The sequence below is a fragment of the Mobula hypostoma genome, chromosome 17 (genome assembly GCF_963921235.1).
Source record: "Mobula hypostoma chromosome 17, sMobHyp1.1, whole genome shotgun sequence".
NCBI lineage: Eukaryota > Metazoa > Chordata > Chondrichthyes > Myliobatiformes > Myliobatidae > Mobula > Mobula hypostoma.
Genome location: NC_086113.1, coordinates 100758 through 122908, shown reverse-complemented (window position 1 = coordinate 122908; position 22151 = coordinate 100758). Strand labels below are relative to the sequence as shown.

Here is a 22151-nt window from a genome sequence, read left to right as displayed (position 1 = left end):
GTGAAGAATGCAGTGGTCCAGCGATAGCCAGGACGCACCCAGCACATCTTTAAGAAAAAAGCCAAAATAAACAAGCTAGTTAATTGATGATAAACTGAGAGCTTGGATACATACATGGAATTATGATGTAGTGGCCATTACAGAGACTTGGCTGGCACCAGGGCAGGAATGGATCCTCAATATTCCTGGATTTCAGTGCTTTAAAAGGGATGGGGGGGGAGGGGAGGAGGGGTGGCATTACTGGTCAGGGATACTATTACAGCTACAGAAAGGGTGGGTAATGTAGCAGGATCCTCTTTTGAGTCAATATAGGTGGAAGTCAGGAACAGGAAGGGAGCAGTTACTCTACTGGGGGTATTCTATAGGCCCCCTGGTAGCAGCAGAGATACAGAGGAGCAGATTGGGAGGCAGATTTTGGAAAGGTGCAAAAATAACAGGGTTGTTGTCATGGGTGACTTTAACTTCCCTAATATTGATTGGCACCTGATTAGTTCCAAGGGTTTAGATGGGGCAGAGTTTGTTAAGTGTGTCCAGGACGGATTCCTGTCATAGTATGTGGACAGGCCGACTGGGGGAATGCCATACTAGATCTAGCACTAGGTAATGAACCGGGTCAGGTCACAGATGTCTCAGTGGGTGAGCATCTGGGGGACAGTGACCACCGCTCCCTGGTCTTTAGCATTATCATGGAAAAGGAGAGAATCAGAGAGGACAGGAAAATTTTTGATTGGGGAAAGGCAAATTATGAGGCTATAAGGCTAGAACTTGCGGGTGTGAATTGGGATGATGTTTTTGCAGGGAAATGTACTATGGACATCTGGTCGATGTTTAGAGATCTCTTGCGGGATGTAAGGGATAAATTTGTCCCGATGAGGAAGATAAAGAATGGTAGGGTGAAGGAACCATGGGTGACAAGTGAGGTGGAAAATCTAGTCAGGTGGAAGAAGGCAGCATACATGAGGTTTAGAAAACAAGGATCAGATGGGTCTATTGAGAAATATATGGAAGCAAGAAAGGAGCTTAAGAAGGGGCTGAGAAGAGCAAGAAGGGGGCATGAGAAGGCCTTGGCGAGTAGGGTAAAGGAAAACCCCAAGGCATTCTTCAATTATGTGAAGAACAAGAGGATGACAGGAGTGAAGGTAGGACCAATTAGAGATAAAGGTGGGAAGATGTGCCTGGAGGCTGTGGAAGTGAGCGAGGTCCTCAATGAATACTTCTGTTCGGTATTCACCAATGAGAGGGAACTTGATGATGGTGAGGACAATATGAGTGAGGTTGATGTTCTGGAGCATGTTGATATTAAGAGAGAGGAGGTGTTGGAGTTGTTAAAATACATTAGGACGGATAACTCCCTGGGGCCTGATGGAATATTCCCCAGGTTGCTCCATGAGGCGAGGGAAGAAATTGCTGAGCCTCTGGCTAGGATCTTTATGTCCTCGTTGTCCATGGGAATGGTACCGGAGGTTTGGAGGGAGGCGAATGTTGTCCCCTTGTTCAAAAAAGGTAGTAGGGATAGTCCGAGTAATTATAGACCAGTGAGCCTTATGTCTGTGGTGGGAAAGCTATAGAAAAAGATTCTTAGAGATAGGATCTATGGGCATTTAGAGAATCATGGTCTGATCGGGGACAGTCAGCATGGCTTTGTGCAGGGCAGATTGTGTCTAACAAGCCTGATAGAGTTCTTTGAGGAGGTGACCAGGCATCTAGATGAGGGTAGTGCAGTGGATGTGATCTATATGGATTTTAGTAAGGCATTTGACAAGGTTCCACACAGTAGGCTTATTCAGAAAGTCGAAAGGCATGGGATCCAGGGAAGTTTGGCCAGTTGGATTCTGAATTGGCTTGTCTGCAGAAGGCAGGGGGTCGTGGTGGAGGGAGTACATTCAGATTGGAGGATCTTGACTAGTGGTGTCCCACAAGGATCTGTTCTGGGACCTCTACTTTTCGTGATTTTTATTTACGACCTGGATGTGGGGGTAGAAGGGTGAGTTGGCAAGTTTGCAGATGACACAAAGGTTGGTGGTGTTGTAGATATTGTAGTGGATTGTCAAATATTGCAGAGAGACATTGATAGAATGCAGAAATGGGCTGAGAAGTGGCAGATGGAGTTCAACCCGGAGAAGTGTGAGGTGGTACACTTTGGAAGGACAAACTCCAAGGCAGAGTACAAAGTAAATGGCAGGATACTTGGTAGTGTGGAGGAGCAGAAGGATCTGAGGGTGCATATCCAGAAATCCCTGAAAGTTGCCTCACAGGTGGATAAGGTAGTTAAGAAAGCTTCTGGGGTGTTAGCTTTCATAAGTCGAGGGATAGAGTTTAAGAGTTGCGATATAATGATGCAGCTCTATAAAACTCTGGTTAGGCCACACTTGGAGTACTGTGTCCAGTTCTGGTTGCCTCACTACAGGAAGGATGTGGAAGCATTGGAAAGGGTACAGAGGAGATTTACCAGGATGCTGCATGGTTCAGAGAGTATGCATTATGATCAGGGATTAAGGGAGCTAGGGCTTTACTCTTTGGAGAGAAGGAGGATGAGAGGAGACATGATAGAGGTGTACAGGATAATAAGAGGAATAGATAGAGTGGATAGCCAGTGCCTCTTCCTCAGGGCACCACTGCTCAATACAAGAGGACACCACTGCTCAATACAAGAGGACAAGTTCAAGGGGGATATTAGAGGAAGGTTTTTCACTCAGAGAGTGGTTGGTGAGTGGAATGCACTGCCTGAGTCAGTGGTGGAGGCAATTACACTCGTGAAGTTTAAGAGACTACTAGACAGGTATATGGAGGAATTTAAGGTGGGGGGTTATATGGGAGGCAGGGTTTGAAGGTCGGCACAACATTGTGGGCCGAAGGGCCTGTAATGTGCTGTACTATTCTATGTTCTATGTTAATTAGATGCTGCCCGGCACGTAAATGTTGACCTAGATCAGAGGGGATGCAATCAGCAATTGCCTCTGATCTGGGCCAACATTTACGTGCCGGGCGGCACCTAATTAATTAGCTTGTTTATTTCAGCTTTTTTTCTTAAAGATATGTTGGGTACATCCCGGCTACCGCTGCATTCTCCGCAGCAATGTATCAGTTTGTGACCCGGGTGTTGGGGTGGTCGGACACTGGGGTGTCATCTCATCGTCGTCTGTTTCCATCAGGGCAGGCAGGTCATCTTCTTCTATGTCTGCCTGCCTCAATGTCGAAGGTCGAGGTTTGTCATCTGCTGTGGCTGATGTGGAAGGCTTGAAAAACGACAGTATGCTTGACTGCTTAGCCTCGCGCATTTTTCTATCATACAGTTCTTTGTAAGCACTCAAACCATCTTGCAAATATGCCCTAAACCGACGTACCCTTTCAAAATTAAAGTCGTACTTTTCTGCAATCATTGTTGTCAATTGCAGCGAAAATCTCACGCAGTTCCTTCACATTCAGTTCCTGGACGACTTCACTTTCGGTCCGTTCGCTACTGGATTCGGTTTGGATTGTTATCCTTTCCTCTTCCAATTGCATCATCTCTTCATCTATCAGTTATTGGTCATGGGATGCCAAAACCTCTTCAACATCATCTTCATCAACTTCCACAAGCCGAACTCGTGTTGTCCTTACATCGTTCACCACGATCGAAATGCTTAATTATGTCTAGTTTTACACTAAGTGTAACACCCTTACGAGCTCTTTCAGGCTTTTCTGATACCTTAGAACTCATCTTGCTAACGGCTGCTCACAGGCATGTGTTTAAGCAATGCCAGCTAGAATGCAGTTCCGGGGGCGGAACTTGGCTGCTCGGGGTGTGCGCTGCCTTTTATCGCACGCTGCTTTTTTCACGTGTTGCCTTTTTTCGTAACAGTGAAAACACCTTCTGTTAGCGAGAACAGGTAACTAATGTAGGTCTTTCATAAAAAGCAGGGGACACCTGTATAGTATTAATTTACTTAGTCTTAACGTGAAAGGATTAAATCACCCTTTGAAACGAAATAAGATTTTTGCCTATATTAAAAAACTTAAGGTCCCAATTATTTTTTAACAAGAAACCCATGTACATAATTCTGATAATTCACGTCTTTTTAGCCGATGGAGAGGATTAGACTTTCATTCTTGTTTTCAGGCCAAATCTGGAGGTTTTGATTTTTATAGAAAATACAGTTTCCTTTGTTCAACGCAAGGTTGTTTCTGATACTAATAGGCCATTTGTCATAGTATCAGGGAAATTAGAGAATAAATTGTTGGTATTTGCTCATGTTTATGGTCCAAATATAGACAATCCAGGATTCTTTGAGCTTTTTTTTTTTCGTTTCTGCCTGATCTGAGTTTGTACTCATTGGTGATGGCAGGAGACTTTAATTGCTGGTTAGATCCAGTCTTAGATCTGTCTTCTTTTAAACCAGCGACACTTAATAAATCAGCTTTGTTTATTCATTCATTTCTAATGAAATGTGGTATTGTTGATATATGGCTTTTCTTATACCCAGCAGATAGAGAATACTCATTTTTCTCTCATGTTCATCTTACATATTGCAGAATTGGCTATTTTTTATTGATAACCAGATGATTCCATTAGTTTGATCTTGTGAATATAAAAAGATTGCTATTTCTGACCATGGTCCTGTGCTTTTATCCATAAATCTTCCTAGTTTTCCTCAGACAATCAGATTCTGGTGTTTTACTTTGACTTTGTTATCTGACAAGGATTTCTTAAAGTTCGTGGAGAGGCAAATTACTCCCTTTTTTGAAGAGAATACTGTGGAGAAGACTTCCAGCCTTGTCATATGGGATGCCTTTAAAGCATATATTAGAGGACAAGTCATTTCTTATACTGCAAGTGTTAAGAAAAAAGCTAATAAAGAGAGAATTAATTTAGACAATCAGCTGAAGCAATTAGATGAAGAATATGCTTTGACTTCAGATCCTGTTTTATATAAAAGACAGGTTGAACTTAAAACTAAATATGATTTTTCCTGACATAGCCTATTGAAACTCAACTCCATAAGGATAAAAGTCAATTTTATATTCATGGAGATAAAACAGGTAAATTATTGGCTAACCAAATTAAAACTTCTAGTGCTAAACGACAGATTAAAGAATTTTATAAAGCTAACGGTATTAGGACAACTGATCATTTAGAAATTAGTGATACTTTTAGAGAATTTTATTCTAAACTTTATAGTTCTGATCCTCTTAAAGATAATACTGTAATGGATAACTTTTAGACCAATTAAATATCCCTACGCTTTCTGTGGATAACTGAAAACGGTCGGATCAATCTATTTCTCACGAAGAAATAGCCAAGGCTGTACGCTCACTGCATTTAGGGAAAGCTCCAGGTCCTGATGGATTTTCTGGAGAATTCTATAAGGCTTTTTCTTCTTTGCATATACCTCATTTATGTTCAGTTTTTTCAGATTCTTTTAAGTCAGGTAGGTTGCTGCAATCTTTTCATGAAGCTTCTATTTCGCTTATCATTAAAAAAAATAAGAACCCAACTGAATGTTCTTCATATAGACCAATTTCCTTACTTAATGTTAATGCTAAAATCCAATCTAAAGTTCTGGCCTGTAGGATGGAAAATACCTTACCATCTATCATTTCTGATGATCAGACTGGTTTTATTAAAAATTGATATTCTCACCTTAATATTCGTCAGTTATTAAATGTTATCTATTCTCCTTCTAAGGAGATATCGGAGTGTGTGATATCCTTAGACGCTGAGAAGGCTTTTGATGGGGTTGAATGGCATTGTTTATTTAAAATTTTAGAAAAATTTAATTTTGTGTCCAACTTTATTCAATGGATTAAATGACTGTACTTATCTCATTTTGCTCAGGTTCTTACTAACTCTCAGAATTCTAAACCATTTAAACTTCAGTGTGGAACCAGACAAGGTTGCCCTTTGAGTCCTTTGCTCTTTGACCTGGCCTTAGAACTTTTAGCTATTGCTTTTCGAGAATCTAATGATATCACTGGTATTTTTCAGAAGGGTACTATCCACAAGGTTTCACTTTATGTGGATGACTTATTGCTTTACATTTCTAATGATCAAAACTTTGTTACCTTCTGTGCTTTCTTTACTCTCTTGTTTTAGTCAGTTTTCTGGATATAAATTGAACCTACACAAGAGTGAACGTTTTCCTTTGAATAATTTCGTATCAACTGATATTAACCTTCCTTTTAAAATTGTAAGAAACCAATTCACCTATTTGGGTGTAACAATTACTAAGAATTATAAATACCTATTTAAAGAAAATTTTCTTACTTTAATAAATTATATGAAAAGAACATTATCAAATTGGTCGTGCCTTTCGTTATCATTGATTGGTCGAATTAATTCTATTAAAATGAATGTTTTACCTAAATTTGCATACCTCTTTCAGGCTTTACCCGTTTTTATTCATAAATCCTTTTTTGACTCTCTGGACTCTATTTTATCCTCCTATATATGGAAAAATAAACATCCTCGATTGAATAAAGTCCATCTCCAGAAAGTTAAAAAGAACAGAGGTTTAGCTTTACCAAATGTTAGGTTCTATTATTGGGCAGCTAAAATCTCACATTTTGGTGATACTATATTAATCAAGAGGATTGTCCCAGGTGGGTTTCTTTAGAAGCTAACACGGTTAATAAATTTTCTATTATCTCTCTTTTGGGATCTTCACTTCCTTTATCCTTAAGTAAGATAACTGAAAATGTGGTAGTCAAGCATACTTTGAGGATTTGGATACAATTTAGGAAACACTTTGGTTCATTGAGATACTTCCTTTCCAGTCCCATTTTTAAAAATGATCTTTTTAAGTCTTCTATGACTGGTGTAGTTTTTAAACAATGGGAAGGATTGGGCATTACATGTTTCCAGGATCAGTTTATTGGAGGAAGCCTTTCTTCGTTCGAACAATTGTCAACTAAATATAGTTTACTAAAAATTCATTTTTTTCCGGTACTTACAAATTAGAGATTTTCTGTGATCTCAGTTATATACATTTCCTAATAGTCCTGATAAGAATGTATTAGACGAAATTCTTCATATGAAATCATTTTATAATCGTTCAATATCCAATATTTATGATATGTTGTTGTTTATGAGAAATGATCCTTTAGACAAAATCAAAAATCTTTCGGAACAAGATTTACAGACTTCAATTTCTGAAGAAGCTTGGAATGAAATTTTTAAATGGGTTAATACTTCATCGTTATGTGCTCGTCATTCCCTCCTACAATTTAAAGTGGTGCATAGGGCTTATATGACCAAGGATGAGTTATCTCGTTTTTATATGGATATATCTCTTGTGATGAGAATACACATAGATTAAGATGTTAGCTGGCCTGTGCTGGCACCAGTGGGATCAGCAGTTGGTCTGCCACCTGTCTTCAGGAGAAAGAGAGATAAGGAAAACAATGGAGCAGCATTTGGAGATGTTAATGAAGGGACGGGAGAGTTTAATGGAAGGAGAGCTGTCAAGATCGGCTCCCCCTCTGAACCCTGAACTGTTTGAAGTGATGGACAGGCGATACCCCAGCAGGGGGATAAAAAGGGACAGGTTCGCTAAGGCAAGACACACACGACACCCCGAGGTAACGAGACCCTGGAAGCGGTGCTTCTCCCACAAGTCGGTGGGAAGTTTTGGAAGGCTGGTCGCGGGACCAAGCCATAGATGCGCAGGGTGGAAAGGCACAATCAGCGGGAACCTGGTGTGTGTCCGCCCTTGCCTGGGTGCCAGGTTCACCGCAGAGAAACGATCGATGGAAATGGAGGGGTCACGGTCGGTGACCTCAGAAGACATCACAAAGGGCTCGCCCGAAAGCTGACTGCGAAGAATATCGAAGGTCTGTGTGGAAGCCGTTTGAATATTCATTCGTTTTGCTCTCTCTCTCCTTCCCCCCACTGTCCATCTCCCATGGTAGTGATTACTGCGAACTGAACTGAATTCAATTGAACTGAACTTTGCGCCACTTTGAAGCTGGTCATTTACCCCTAGACGACGATAGAGACGACGATTGATCCTGTTATCTTAATTCTGTGTACATGTGTGTTTATCATTGCTGAACTGTTGCATTTAATTATCCTTTTGATTAGAGTACTGTGTTGCTTGTTTTTTTAATAAAACTTTCTTAGTTCTAGTAATCCAGACTCCAACTGAGTGATCCATTTCTGTTGGTTTGGCAACCTAGTTATGGGGTACGTAACACTCTCTACTGTCATAGGTGTAACAATGGAGAAGCTTCATTTATTCATATGTTTTGGACATGTCCAAGTCTTGGAAAATATTGGAAGAAAGTATTCCAAACTTTTTCTGTACTCTTTAAAGTTAATTTTAAGCCTAATCCTTTGACAGCCCTATCTGATATTGTTGGAAGGAATGATATCATCTTGAAGACATCTGATTTGTACATTCTGCCTTTTATCTCTCTTATGGCTAGGAGGACACTTTTATTTAATGGAAGGATGCTGTTCCGCCTAACCATGCTCAGTGGATATGGGATGTTATGGCGTGCCTAAATTTAGAAAAGATTCGTTGTTCAATTTCAGAATCTAACCAAGATTTTCAAAATTTGGGGGGCTTTTAAAAAATTATTTTTATAACCTTTGACTTCTCGTTAAAGTACAGACTTTGGTTAATAGCATATTTTATTATCTGATGAGGTTTTTTTCTTTTTTTTCCCCAAACGGCTTCGACTTTGGTAGTGGATTTTGTCATGAATCCCGTGACGGGCTGAAAAGGACCAGCAGAAATGGAACACACTTGGAGTCTGGTTTACTGTAAATTAAGACTATATTTATTACTGTTATGAATTAATATCATTAAACCGGATAATACGATTCAGGTTATAAATATCTATATATATCCATAAATGTGTGTGTGGATACAAAAATAAATAATCATCCTGGAGGTAAATATCAGTCTTACAGTGTCAGTTAAGTTTAAGTAGTTCAGTTCACTTTTTGTTGTGTCGAGTTGAATTGATGGAGAGAGAGAGGGTTAATTGAGTTGATGTTCAAGTTGGCAGCTTTGGTTGTTCTTGCTTCCAAAGTCTTCAGAGTCACTTTGTGTGACCCCCACACAGACACAAATGGACAGAGCCCCTTCTAGGGAACGGTCTACTAACCCACGGCACGGGTTCACCACCAGCAGACCCCCACAGGCAAGCTCTTACCCGCACTGGTAATCATGGGTTGAAATTAATCGGTCCGTAGCCTCCACCCTCGTGGTGGTTTTAATCTCCACCAGTGGTTTCTTGGGTAGCTTCCACAGTTTTCCCATGTTGTGTCTCCTCTGCCTTATCAGACAAAAAGATCAACTTTTACAATCCATCCGAAATTCCAACTGTCCGTTAGCTCAACTGCTCTGAGCTGTTACCATGGTGACTTCCCAGCTCGTGTCTCAGCTGGTGCCATACTCTCTCTCTCTCAAGGTCACAATTAAAAGTGTTATCAAAACAAAGTCAGAGTCCTCTCTCTCTTTTAATTACCTCCTTGTTCATTAGACTGCTGAATTTTCTAGCAGTTTCTCACCCGCATGACACCTTCCCCCTTTTGGGAAAATTTTGTTCTTTGAGCAAAAGGGAAGATAGAGTATGAAAGTAAATTAGCACAAAATATAAAAACATATAGCAAAAGTTTTTATAAATATATAAAGTGGAAGAGGGTGGCTAAAGTCAATGTGGTCAGAGATAGCATAGCATTAAAAAAGAAGTATAACAGAGCTAGGGTGAGTGGGAAGACGGATGATTGGGAAATTTTTAAGAGCAACAGAACTCAACTAAAAAGGCAATACGGGGAGAAAAAAATGAGGTATGAACGCAAGCTAGCTAGGAATATGAAGGAGGATAGCAAAAGTTTTTTAGGTATGTGAAGAGAAGGAAGATAGTTAAGAACAATGTTGGGCCCTTGAAGAATGAATTGGGAGAAATTGTTATGGGAAACAGAGAAATGGCAGATGAATTTAATAAATACTTTGGATCTGTCTTCACTAGGGAAGACACAAGCAAGCTCCCAGATGTGTGGATGGGCCAAGGACATAGGGTAACAGAGGAACTGAAACAGATTGACATTAGGAAGGAAACAGTGATGAGTAGACTGATGGGACTGAAGGCTAACAAATCCCCAGGTCCAGATGGTCTGCATCCTAGGGTACTAAAGGAGGTGGCTCTGGAAATTGCGGATGCATTGGTGATCATTTTCCAATGTTCCTTAGATTCAGGATCAGTTCCTGAGGATTGGCGAATGGCTAATGTTATCCCACTTTTTAAGAAAGGAGGGAGGGAGAAAACAGAGAACTATCGCCCTGTTAGCCTAACATCAGTAGTGGGGAAGATGCTAGAGTCCATTATTAAAGATGAAATAGTGGCATATCTTGATTGCAGTGATAGGATTGGGCCGAGCCAGCATGGATTTACCAAGGGCAAATCATGCTTGACTAATCTATTGGAGTTTTTCGAGGATGTAACCAGGAAGATAGATGTGGGAGATCCAGTGAATGTGGTGTACCTTAACTTTCAGAAGGCATTTGATAAGGTACCACATAGGAGATTGGTGGGTAAAATCAGATCTCATGGCATTGGGGGGAGGACATTGACATGGATAGAAAACTGGTTGGCAGATAGAAAGCAAAGGGTAGCAGTGAATGGGTGTTTCTCGGAATGGCAGGTGGTGACTAGTGGGGTGCCACAGGGCACGGTATTGGGACCACAGTTGTTTACGATTTACGTCAATGATTTAGAGGAAGGCATTGTGATAACATCAGCAAGTTTGCTGATGATACTAAGCTGGGTGGCAGTGTGACATGTGATGAGGATGTTAGGAGAATTCAAGGTGACTTGGATAGGCTGGGTGAGTGGGAAGAAACTTGGCAGATGGTGGTTAATGTGAATAAGTGTGAGGTTATTCACTTTGGGAGCAAGAACAGGAAGGCAGATTATTATCTGAACCATGTGGAGTTAGGTAAGGGAGAAATACAAAGAGATCTAGGAGTACTTGTTCATCAGTCTCTGAAGGTGAATGAGCAAGTGCAGCAGGCAGTGAAGAAGGCTAATGGAATGTTGGCCTTTATTACAAAGGGAATGGAGTACAAAAGCAAGGAAGTCCTTTTGCATTTGTACAGGGCCCTGGTGAGACCACACCTGGAGTATCGTATGCAGTTTTGGTCTCCAGGGCTAAGGAAGGACATCCTGGCTGTGGAGGAGGTGCAGCGTAGGTTCACTAGGTTAATTCCTGGGATGTCCGGACTGTCTTACGCAGAGAGGTTAGAGAGACTGGGCTTGTACACACTGGAATTAAGGAGATTGAGGGGGGATCTGATTGAGACATATAAGATTATTAAGGGATTGGACAAGATAGAGGCAGGAAATATGTTCCAGATGCTGGGAGAGTCCAGTACCAGAGGGCATAGTTTAAGAATAAGGGGTAGGTCATTTAGGACAAAGTTGAGGAGGAACTTCTTCTCCCAGAGAGTTGTGGAGGTGTGGAACGCGCTGCCTCAGAAGGCAGTGGAGGCCAATTCTTTGGATGCTTTCAAGAAGGAGCTAGATAGGTATCTTATGGATAGGGGAATCAAGGGTTATGGGGACAAGGCAGGAACTGGGTATTGATAGTAGATGATCAGCCATGATCTCAGAATGGCTGTGCAGGCTCGAAGGGTCGAATGGTCTACTTCTGCACCTATTGTCTATTGTCTATTGTCTATTGTCTATTGTCTCTTGGAAGACGAGAAGGGGAAATTGATATTGGGTGATAAGGAAATGGCTGAGACATTGAACGACTATTTTTTGTTGGTCTTCATGGTGGAAGACACGTCTAATATGCCAAAGAAGGATGTTATGGATGAAATAAGAGGTGAGGACCTTGATAAAATCACTGTCACTAAAGAGATAGTGATGAGCAAACTAGAGGGCCTGAAGGTAGATAAGTCTCCTGGTTCTGATGGGATGCATCCCAGGGTGCTGAAGGAATTGGTGGAGGTTATAGTAGACGCGTTGGTAATCATTTATCAAAACTCTCTAGACTTTGGGCAGGTCCTGGAAGATTGGAAGACAGCAAATATCATGCCACTTTTTAAAAAAGAATGTAGGCAAAAGACGGACAACTATAGGCCAGTTAGCTTAACATCAGTAGTCGGAAAAATGCTTGAAGCTGTCATTAAGAAAGAAATAGCAAAACATTTAGAAAGGAGTAGTTCCATTAGACAGACGCAGCATGGAATCAGACAGGGCAGGACCTGTTTGACAAACTTACTGGAGTTCTTTGAGGACATAATGAGTGCAGTGGATAGAGGGGAACAGGTGGCTGTCATATACTTGGATTTCCAGAAGGTGTTCGATAAGGTGCTGCACAAGAGACTTATAAATAAGATACGGATGCATGGAGTCGGAGGTAGTGTATTGGCATGGATAGTGGATTAGTTAACCAACAGAAGGCAGAGAGTTGGTATAAATAGATGTTCCTCCAGTTGGCAGTCAGTGGTGAGTGGGGTGCTGCAGGGGTCGGTGCTGGTCCTGCAGCTGTTTACCATTTACATTGATGATTTGGAAGAGGGAACTGAGTGTAGCATAGCAAAATTTGCTGGTGACCCTAAACTGAGTGGAAAAGGAAATTGTACAGAGGATGTGGAGAGTCTGCAGAGGGATATAGATAGGTTAAGTGAGTGGGACAAGGTCTGGCAGATGGAATACAACGTTAGTAAATGCGAGATCATCTACTTTGGAAGGAATAGCAGAAGAGTAGATTATTATCTAAATAATGAAAGATTTCAGCATGCTGTTGTTCAGAAGGACTTGGGAGTGCTTGTTCATGAAGCGCAAAAAGTTGGCTTGCAGGTACAACAGGTTATTAAGAAGGCAAATGGAATGTTGGCCTTCATTGCTAGAGGGATTGAATTCAAGAGCAGGGAGGTCATGCTGCAACGATACAGGGTACTGGTGAGGCCGCACCTGGAGTACTGTGTGCAGTTCTGGTCTCCATACTTGAGGAAGGATATACTGGCTTTGGAGGCAGTGCAGAGGAGGTTCACCAGGTTGATTCCAGAGATCCTATGAGGAGAGATTGAGTCATCTGGGACTATACTCTCTGGAATTCAGAAGAATGAGAGGGGATCTTATAGAAACAAACAAAATTTTGGAAGGGATAGATAAGATAGTAGGAAAGTTGTTTCCATTGGTAGGTGAGAGTAGAACTAGGGGACATTGCCTCAAGATTCGGGAGAGTAGATTTGGGATGGAGATGAGGAGATATTGTTTTTCCCAGAAAGTGGTGAATCTGTGGAATTCTCTGCCCAGGGAAGCAGTTGAGGCTTCCTCAGTAAATATATTTAAGAAACAGTTAGATAGGTTTTTACATAGTAAGGGAATTAAGGATTATGGGGGAAAGGCAGGTGGATGGAGCTGAGTTTACGGACAGATCAGCCATGATCTTATTGAATGACGGAGCAGGCTCGATGGGCTGGATGGCCTACTCCTGCTCCTATTTCTTATGTTCTTATGTAATTTATTTATGGTAATATTATTTTATGTGTTGTGTGTGATTTACATGTGCTGTGTTGTGCACCTTGGTTTGGAGGAACATCCTTTCATTTACCGATATACATGTATACAGCTGAAATGACAATAAACTTGAACTTGAACTTTTGTTCTTTCTGGGAGAAGGTGACATATCCAACAAATGGCAGACAGGTTCAAAGAAAAGGCAAAGTATTCAATTTATTGTATTGAAAAGTATGTTCTTTTATTTGATGTGTTTATTTGCATAGAATACTTGCCCATTGAATTTACAGGTAGAAATAAATTAATACATTTAATTTAACCACTAATTTAAATACAGTGTAATAAATTATCATGACTATGTGATGCCCGCAGCAGTTCTCATCACAGAATAAAAGACAGTGATTTATTAACTTCACAGCCAAACAGCAAACTGGAATTTTGAGCAACAGTGGAACCATAGTCTCAATAAATAAATAAATAAATGAATGAATGAATGAATAAATAGTATAGTAAAAATAAAACTTCCAATTTCACAGAACTGAACTAGAAATAAAATTTCTTATTTTGAATACAGAACTACATAGCTCTCTTCTGAAAGCATATCATACACAAGAACTCATGTGAACTAGAATATTCAGTCAGAGTTGTGACTGTTAAAGTGGAACAGCTGCAGGGATTCACTTTATGAATCGGATGGCACGAATTGCACTCTCCATAAAAAGAGCAAAATTTCTAAGAATCACATGAATTTTCACTTGTTTATTCCAGACACCCTTAGACAACATGTCTGGGATTAAAACCTCCTCATGCTGCTGATGAATTTTGGTCTAGAAAATAGAAAATAGAAGATATTTCAGTAATTCAATTTTATGGTAGTGGAAGAATACAGTAAAAAGAAAACAAAATATCATCATTCTATTGTAATAAAAACCTGAGATCTGAGGGAAGCTACAGGGTTTAATTCTGTTTCTTATCATCCAGTTATCCTTAATATAAGTTGATTTCCTAGATTTCTGTCTCCAGGAAAGAACTTTCTTTTGCCTCACCAAGGTTCCTAGAAAATTAAGTGTGAGTTATTTAAAGGGATGATCATCAATGGATCTAATTAAGGTCAGAGCTCAGACTGTTGTTTGTGTATTACAGTGTAGTTAGTATTTCCAATACTACTTGGCTTTTTGTCCAGGGTGGCTGCAATTAAATTGCTGATCCATGAGGAAAGAGAATTACCCACTAAGTAATTGAAAACAAAATTTTAACTTATTGTAGGGTATGAATAAAACAATAATAATAACTAACTGAGATGCAGGCAAAACAATTTTGTTACTATCAGCTGATATAATTTAGAATAGTATTCATTAAATCCATGTTATAGCCAATGCAAAAGGAATTGAAATGGAGTTAACTTGCAAGAATTTCAATTGGATATGCAAATTTCTCAAACTAATGATGTACTTTTTTCGGCGATATATCTGAAATAAGGGCACTTTTGGAAGGGAATGATGTTTATAGGTAACGCTGCCTTGGTCCTGAAATACTTGCTTTTTTGTATATTTGTAAAAATGCAGAAAAAAATTGGATATAAAAAATCTGCAATTTTACGGGTATAATTTCCTGTGAATGCTAATTGCTGTATTCAGCTCTTTTGGCTCTGCTTTGCATGTAAAATCGCTGGTGTATTTGACCAATTAAAACCTTGAAAGCTCTACAAGGCCAAGAAACACATTGTTGTAACAAATATCTAGTCTTCAAGATCTAAATTCCAGTACTGAGAAGCTACAGTATTTCAAACAGGATTGTCTGACATTCTCCCTTATTCTTGCTTGGTGGTTCTGCTTTTGGCATTACAGTACTTGTTAATATTAGCTGAGAAAATACTTTGTACAATGACTGAATTAATAAGCTGCAGAAAAATAATCATGGCAGTTCTTACCTGGAGTAAATCAGCTAAATTTTTCATGCTCATCAGCATTGAGTCCACTTGGTGTTTCTCATCTTCAGTACCTTGCTTTACAAATTGTAGATAGCTTTTGTACTCATGAAGGCTCTTGACGATCTTTGTCAAACATGTTTTCTACAAAACAATTAAAAATCCTTTTGTTAATGAACATTACTACAGATGCACACATCATCTCTTGTATCCATGTTCAGACCTGAGACTTCAAATGTGTGGAATATTTATATTAAAAAAGTTGTCACTGCAGTAAATTGCTACAAGCAAGAGCCACACTAAATCTACCACTGATTGCAACAAAGAATTGTAGAGAATTCATTCTGAAGCTCTTGCATTCCTTTAGTACACCATCCACAGTCTCATGAGTCCCCAAATCACTTGGATGTGGAAACTTTAGAGAGGGATCAGAGAAGATTTACCAGGATGCTGGCTGCCTTAGAGAGCACATGTCTTATAAGACCATAGATATAAGAGCAGAATTAGGCCATTTGGCCCAACGAGTCTGCTCCGCCATTTCATCATGGCTGATCCAATTTTCCTCTCAGCCCCAATCTCATGCCTTCTCCACATATCCCTTCACGCCCTGACCAGTCAAGAATCTATCAACCTCCACAGCTCCTGTGGCAAAGAATTCCACAGATTCACCACTGTCTGGCTAAAGAAATATGAGGAAACATTTAGAAAGCCAGGCCTTTTGCTTTGGAGAGACAGAGGATGAGAGGCGTGATAGAGGTGTATACGACTATGAGGTTAAGGTAGAGTGCACAGTTGATGCCTTTTTCCCCAGGGTGCTCATGCCCATACCAGAAGACATTCATTTAAGGTGAGTGGTGGAAAGTTTAGGGGAGATGTCAGAGGTAGTTTTTTTCACACAGAGTGGTGGTGGGTGCCTAGAATGCACTGTTGGGGTGTGGTGGTGGAGGCTGATACAATTGAAACATTTGAAAGACTCTTAGATAGACTTATGGATGCCAGGAAAACTGAGGGTCATGGGCTGCATGTACGAGAAAGGTTAAATTAACCATGGGAACACTCACTGGAGTGTTCACTCACTGCTGGAGGAACTCAGCAGGTTGGGCAGCATCCGTAGAAACGATGAGTCGACGTTTCGGGCCGTGATCCTTCGTCAGGACTGTAGGGGGAAGGGGCAGACGCCCTATAAAGAAGGTGGGGGGAGGGTGGGAAGGAGAAGGCTGGTAGGTTCCAGGTGAATTCTATGTTCATACCAAGGGGCTGGAGACTACCTAGATGGTATCTGAGGTGTTGCTCCTCCAACCTGAGTTTAGCCTCATCATGGAGGTAGAGGAGGCCATGTATGGACATATCTGAATGGGAGTGGGAAGCAGAGTTGAAGTGGGTGGCTACTGGGAGATCCTATCTGTTGTGGCGGATGGAGCGGAGGTGCTCGATGAAGCGGTCCCCCAATCTGTGTCGGGTTTCACCGATGTAGAGGAGGCCGCACCGGGAGCACCGGATGCAATAGATGACCCCAACAGACTCACAAGTGAAGTGTTGCCTCACCTGGAAGTACTGTTTGGGGCCCTGAATGGTGGCAAGGGAGGAGGTGTAGGGACAGGTGTAGCACTTGCGCTTACAGGGATAAGTGCCAGGTGGGAGATCCGTGAGGTGGGACGTGTGGACCAGGGAGTCGCGGAGGAACTGATCCCTGTGGAAGGCGGAGAGAGGCGGAGAAGGAAAGGTGTGCTTAGTGGTGGGGTCCTGTTGAAGGTGGCGGAAGCTGCAGAGGGTAATGTGTTGGATCCGGAGGCTAGTGGGGTGGTAGGTGAGGACAAGGGGAACTCTGTCCCTGTTGTGGTGGTGGGAGGATGGGGTGAGAGCCGAACTGCAGGAAATGGAGGAGATGAGGGTGAGGGGTCATTGACCCCAGCATCTGCAGATTATTTTGTGTTTATAATTAACCATGGGGTAGGTTTTTATAAGTTGGTGCTACATTGTGGGTCTTATTGTGCTGTCCTGTTCTATATTTTGTGTTCATTTCCGGCTGTTTAAATATCACTCTACTGTAGGAAAATGCATTAGCATTAGGATTAGGCTTCGTGCCCAGAAAAGATCCACAACCAGCAACTGAATTGTGACATGCTCTTTTTAGTGCGATGTTGCCCTAACATTTCAGAAACTTATTCAAGAAGTTTATGATTAAGGTAAACAGCTCCATGATCTGAAAACTAACATACTGATTCATTCCTAAGTATTCCTATTAAACTACTATTCCTGACAACCCCCTTGCTCTTAGTTTACTTACAAAATTACTCAGAACTGAATAAAACTGAGTACACTCTTTGGCTGCAGTTTTGTTGAAGAGAGAGAGATAATAAGGTAAGGACGCACAGATAAATTCTGCCTTCTCTTGGAGTCATATCTTCTGCTATTATTGAGAATTATGACTGAAGCATTGGAGTTTCTCTGCATGGTAATGTAATGAGCTGGGTGGGGTCCTTTATATATCACCAAAGCATGAGCGTCACCTTCAGCATCAAGCGTTTATATTACAAATATAGCGAGGACATTTAGAATTTTATTTGGAACACAATGGCATAAAAGTTCAACCCAAAGTAAAAATTGGAAATAATATGCTACATGGGCAGAATGGATGTCTGGTGTTAAATATCTAATAGATATGCATTCTTGATGAAATTGCTGGCTTTATCTATTTATTTATTGAAGTATATGCCAAGTTATGCATATTTTATTTATAATAGATATATACTCATTAATATTATCTGTGATTTGCAGAACTGATTTACTGTAATCTTAAAACAGTACTTCAATCTGAGACATTAACCTGAAACGTTAACTTTTCACTGGTGCTCCACCTGCTGACTATGTCGAGCATTTCTGTTTGTTCTACATTAATCTGAAGTTCTGATCATGAAAGTTAATTGCTTTAATTTTGCTTCTGTCGCTGAACAAATCTCTTCTAATATATGTAGACTTCGGGTACTCATATACAGAAAACTCTATTTATGCGGCATTATCGCACCGAGATACAAGGAGGATTACAGTATGAAAGAGAAAGTAAAGTTGAATTTAACAAACTATTAAAACAGTGGACTTACAAACTAAGTGAAAATATCTCACCTTTCGAAAGGACCTCCTGTAACATCGGTCACCTTGCGTAAGTTGTGGCAGCTGCATGTTGTACATTTGCAGCGAACTCATACTTCCGTCACACAGGGAAAAAAAATCACACAACTGCAAAATAACACATCAAATATGTTTGTTATCACTATGAAAGTCATTGCAGTAAACGCAGTGGGTACATCTCTACATTTTTTTTCTCTCGGGACAGATTTTCAGTAAAGTGATGATAAACACACGTGCATTACTTCCTATCACCCCCTATTCGGCTGTTTTAAGCTCCATCACACTCCCACTCTAACCTCTCTATTTTTGGCTTCATGTACCAAGCTAAACACGCCCCAGCAACAGCAGGTCATCCTGCAACCTGCTATTTGAAAGCCCCCGTCACTTAATGTCCAATTCAATGATTGCAGATAACTATATCCTGCCGGAAACGGCGAGTCGTGATATTAAACGACTTTAGCGTGCCTTGTTTCTCTGCCTAATCTGTTGGCTACTCCCACTACTTTCTTCGTATATCTGAGACATAGCTGACCAAATACACCACCATCCATGACTTTAGAAGAATGAGGAGGGATCTAATTAAAATGTATCGAATATTGAAAGGTCCAGATAGAATCAGAATCGGCTTTGTTATCACCGGCATGTGTCGTGATATTTGTTAATTTAGCAGCAGCAATTCAATGCAATACATGATAATATATAAATTAAACAAACATAAATAAATAATAAATAAACAGACAACCAAGTAAATCAATTACAGTAAGTGTATATAAGTATATTGAATAGTTTAAAATAGTGCAACAACATGAATAATATATATTTTAAAAACGTGAGGTAGTGTTCATGGGTTTAATGTCCATTTAGGAATCGGATGGCAGAGGGGAAGAAGCTGTTCCTGAATCGCTGAGTGTGTGCCTTTAGACTTCTGTACCTCCTTCCTGATTGTAACAATGAGAAGAGGGTATGCCCTGGTTGATGGGGTTTTTAGTAACAGACGTCCCTTTTTTAAGGCACCGCTCCTTGAAGATGTCTTGGATATTACGGAGCTAGTACCCAAGATTTAGTGGACTAATTTTACAACTTTCTGTAGTTTCTTTTGGTCCTATGCAGTCGCACCAACCCGCCCCTCCCCCACCGTATTGGATAGTGATGCAGCCTGTCAGAATGCTCTCCACGGTACATCTATAGATGTTTTCAAGAGTTTTTCGTGCAAACCGAATCTCTTCAAACTCCTGTTGAAATCTAGCCGCTGTCTTACCTTCTCTATAGCTGCATCGATATGTTGCGACCAGGTCAGATCCTGAAAAAATCTTGACTCTCAGGAACTTGAAAAGAGTGGACTTGGAGAGGACATTCCAAATGGTGGGGGACATCTAGGGCCGCGGACACAGCCTCACAATACAAGGAAATCCATTTGAAACAGATATAAGGAGGAATTTCTTTAGCCAGACATGAATCTGGAATTCACAGACAGCTGTGAAGGCCAAATCATCAGCGGCTGAGAACACGCTGTATGCATAGATGCTGCCTAATCTGCTGGCTACTTTCTTTGATTTGCTTTTCGAATGACTTCGAATACACTTTTTCGGGAAACGTCCAAACTCACCTGCCGGTTGCGCAGTTGTACGGCAACACTCCGGATGTAAAGGGCGAGGGATTCCAGATTCAGCTCTCCTAAATCTTGGCTCGTTTCGAAAAGGTTTTCAGAATCTCCCGAAGATTCAGCAAGTGGGGAGGCGGTTACCTGAGATATCAGGGCGGCCGTCAGGTACATCAGCAGGGCGACAGGCAGGCAGAGGTCTGTCAGAGAGAGATAGAGAGAGAGAGAGAAGCTGTGAAATTCCTCTCACAACCAAGAGAAAATCTGCAGATGCTGGGCATTCAAGCAACACACACAAAATGATGAGTTCCTCCAGCATTGTGTGTGTGTGTTGCTGTGAAATTCCTCTGAGCCTAGGACCAGAGGTAAAACACACGGATCAAAGGTTTCACTAACGGTATAGTGAAGGCATGCTTAGGGTCGCAAGGTCCGCCAGCTGATCGTCTGGTTTTCGAATGCCAACAGATTGTTGTCACCGCCACTTCTGGACATTTATTTATTGGCGAGCATAACTTACCGGATTCCCCAACGAAATACCCAAGAACGGATTTTGTAATTCAGGCAATGTCATTTCAAGTTCCTCATGAACGCGAGGAATCCCCAGCGTAGGGGAAGCCGTGTCTATTTTTAAATTAATACTAAGTTTATAAATATTTTCTGAAATAACAGTGGTGATTATATAGCTAGTTAACGCCAGCTCAATAAATGATCCTGCAATATTTTGAAAAAAATGCAATTATCTAGCGAGTTCGGATATTTTGGCTATACAGTACAGCAAATAATAGCAGATTGCGGAGAAAATTGCCAATAGAATTGCTCTTGGAGTCACTATAAAATCAATTGGGCAAATGGCTCTAAGTCCGAAGGAAACATGGAAAAAATAATTTCCTTTTCCATCCCTTCTATCGCACATCCCTCTTTCTCCTCTTTCTCTCACAGAAAGCAAATCATTCTATCGAGACTGATCTCACCAATATTTTGCATCACAATTTCTGAGAGACGGACCTTACTGCAGCATGTGTAACAAGAAGTAAGCCTGGCGCATGCATATTATTTATCTCTGTAGTGGATCTCTAAGGCGTTTACTGATCTTAATGTCAAGTCAGTTTTGTTGGAGATTGATAAAAAGAAATTTGCAAGCACAAACTAACCAATATCCGTGTACAGAGTACATGATTATTTCTGTAGGTACTTCAAACCTCTAATAGATATTTAGGGCTAAACAGGTCTACAGATCTCGCCTATATCCGTCTTAACGGGTTGATTTTAGTAAGATACTTTGAGATCTTATATATCTTCCTCAAAAATAAATTTAAAACGTCAAAATCTGAAACCTTCCGTTCCTTGAAAGAAGGCGCAGAATCTCAATGAGAATATCACAAAATCCGGATTTTGAATTGTTAAAATGTCACGAATGTAATAGTTAAGTATAGCCAAACGAAGGTTTGTGTAAGTACATAATAAAGGTGACTAATAAAATAACATTCTATTCTGAAAATGGAATATATATTCCAGGTGAACAATATATTTCCTTCAAATGAGGAATCTTGACAACATATAGTGAAAAATAGCTTATCATATCTTCTTTTAATACTAGGAAAGTGGTCAGTGCATTGCCCAACCTTGGCGATTTGAACTCAACGTAAACCGATGACATTTGCTATACTTAGAAAAATGCTAATTGTGTCAGGAATAAAAGTGTTTGCATTAAAATCCTGGATCTCAGTAATGACTAGGGAGGGAACAGTGAAATAAAATTTCATGACGTTTTAGTATCACCATGTCATCAGACCATTGAAACTGGAAGAAGGAACGATACCAAATTTAGCAAACGCTGCAAATACAAATATTACATTTAAAACAATTTAAAAGTAATTAAAACATGTTTTAGAAGATTGATCATTCATTAAGCGAACACATCAATATCGGAATGAAGCGATTTCGTTTAAACGAAGTCTCGGTTGTGGGAGCTGCCGTCTAGGTTCACATCAAGAACACACATAACGATTTGCCTGACGGAGTCCACGACTGCCATTC

The 22151-nt window shown here is 40.5% G+C and overlaps 1 protein-coding gene across 1 annotated transcript; it reads right to left on the bottom strand.

The window, feature by feature from the left end:
* Positions 1-14135: 14135 nt before the first annotated feature.
* On the bottom strand, positions 14136-20288 carry il6 (interleukin 6 (interferon, beta 2)). Its single transcript, XM_063069398.1, has 4 exons — positions 20121-20288; positions 18509-18622; positions 15389-15529; positions 14136-14285 (listed from the first exon to the last, which is right to left on the bottom strand). Exons 1-4 carry the CDS (start codon positions 20286-20288, stop codon positions 14136-14138), a joined length of 573 nt encoding a protein of 190 aa, XP_062925468.1.
* Positions 20289-22151: the final 1863 nt, after the last annotated feature.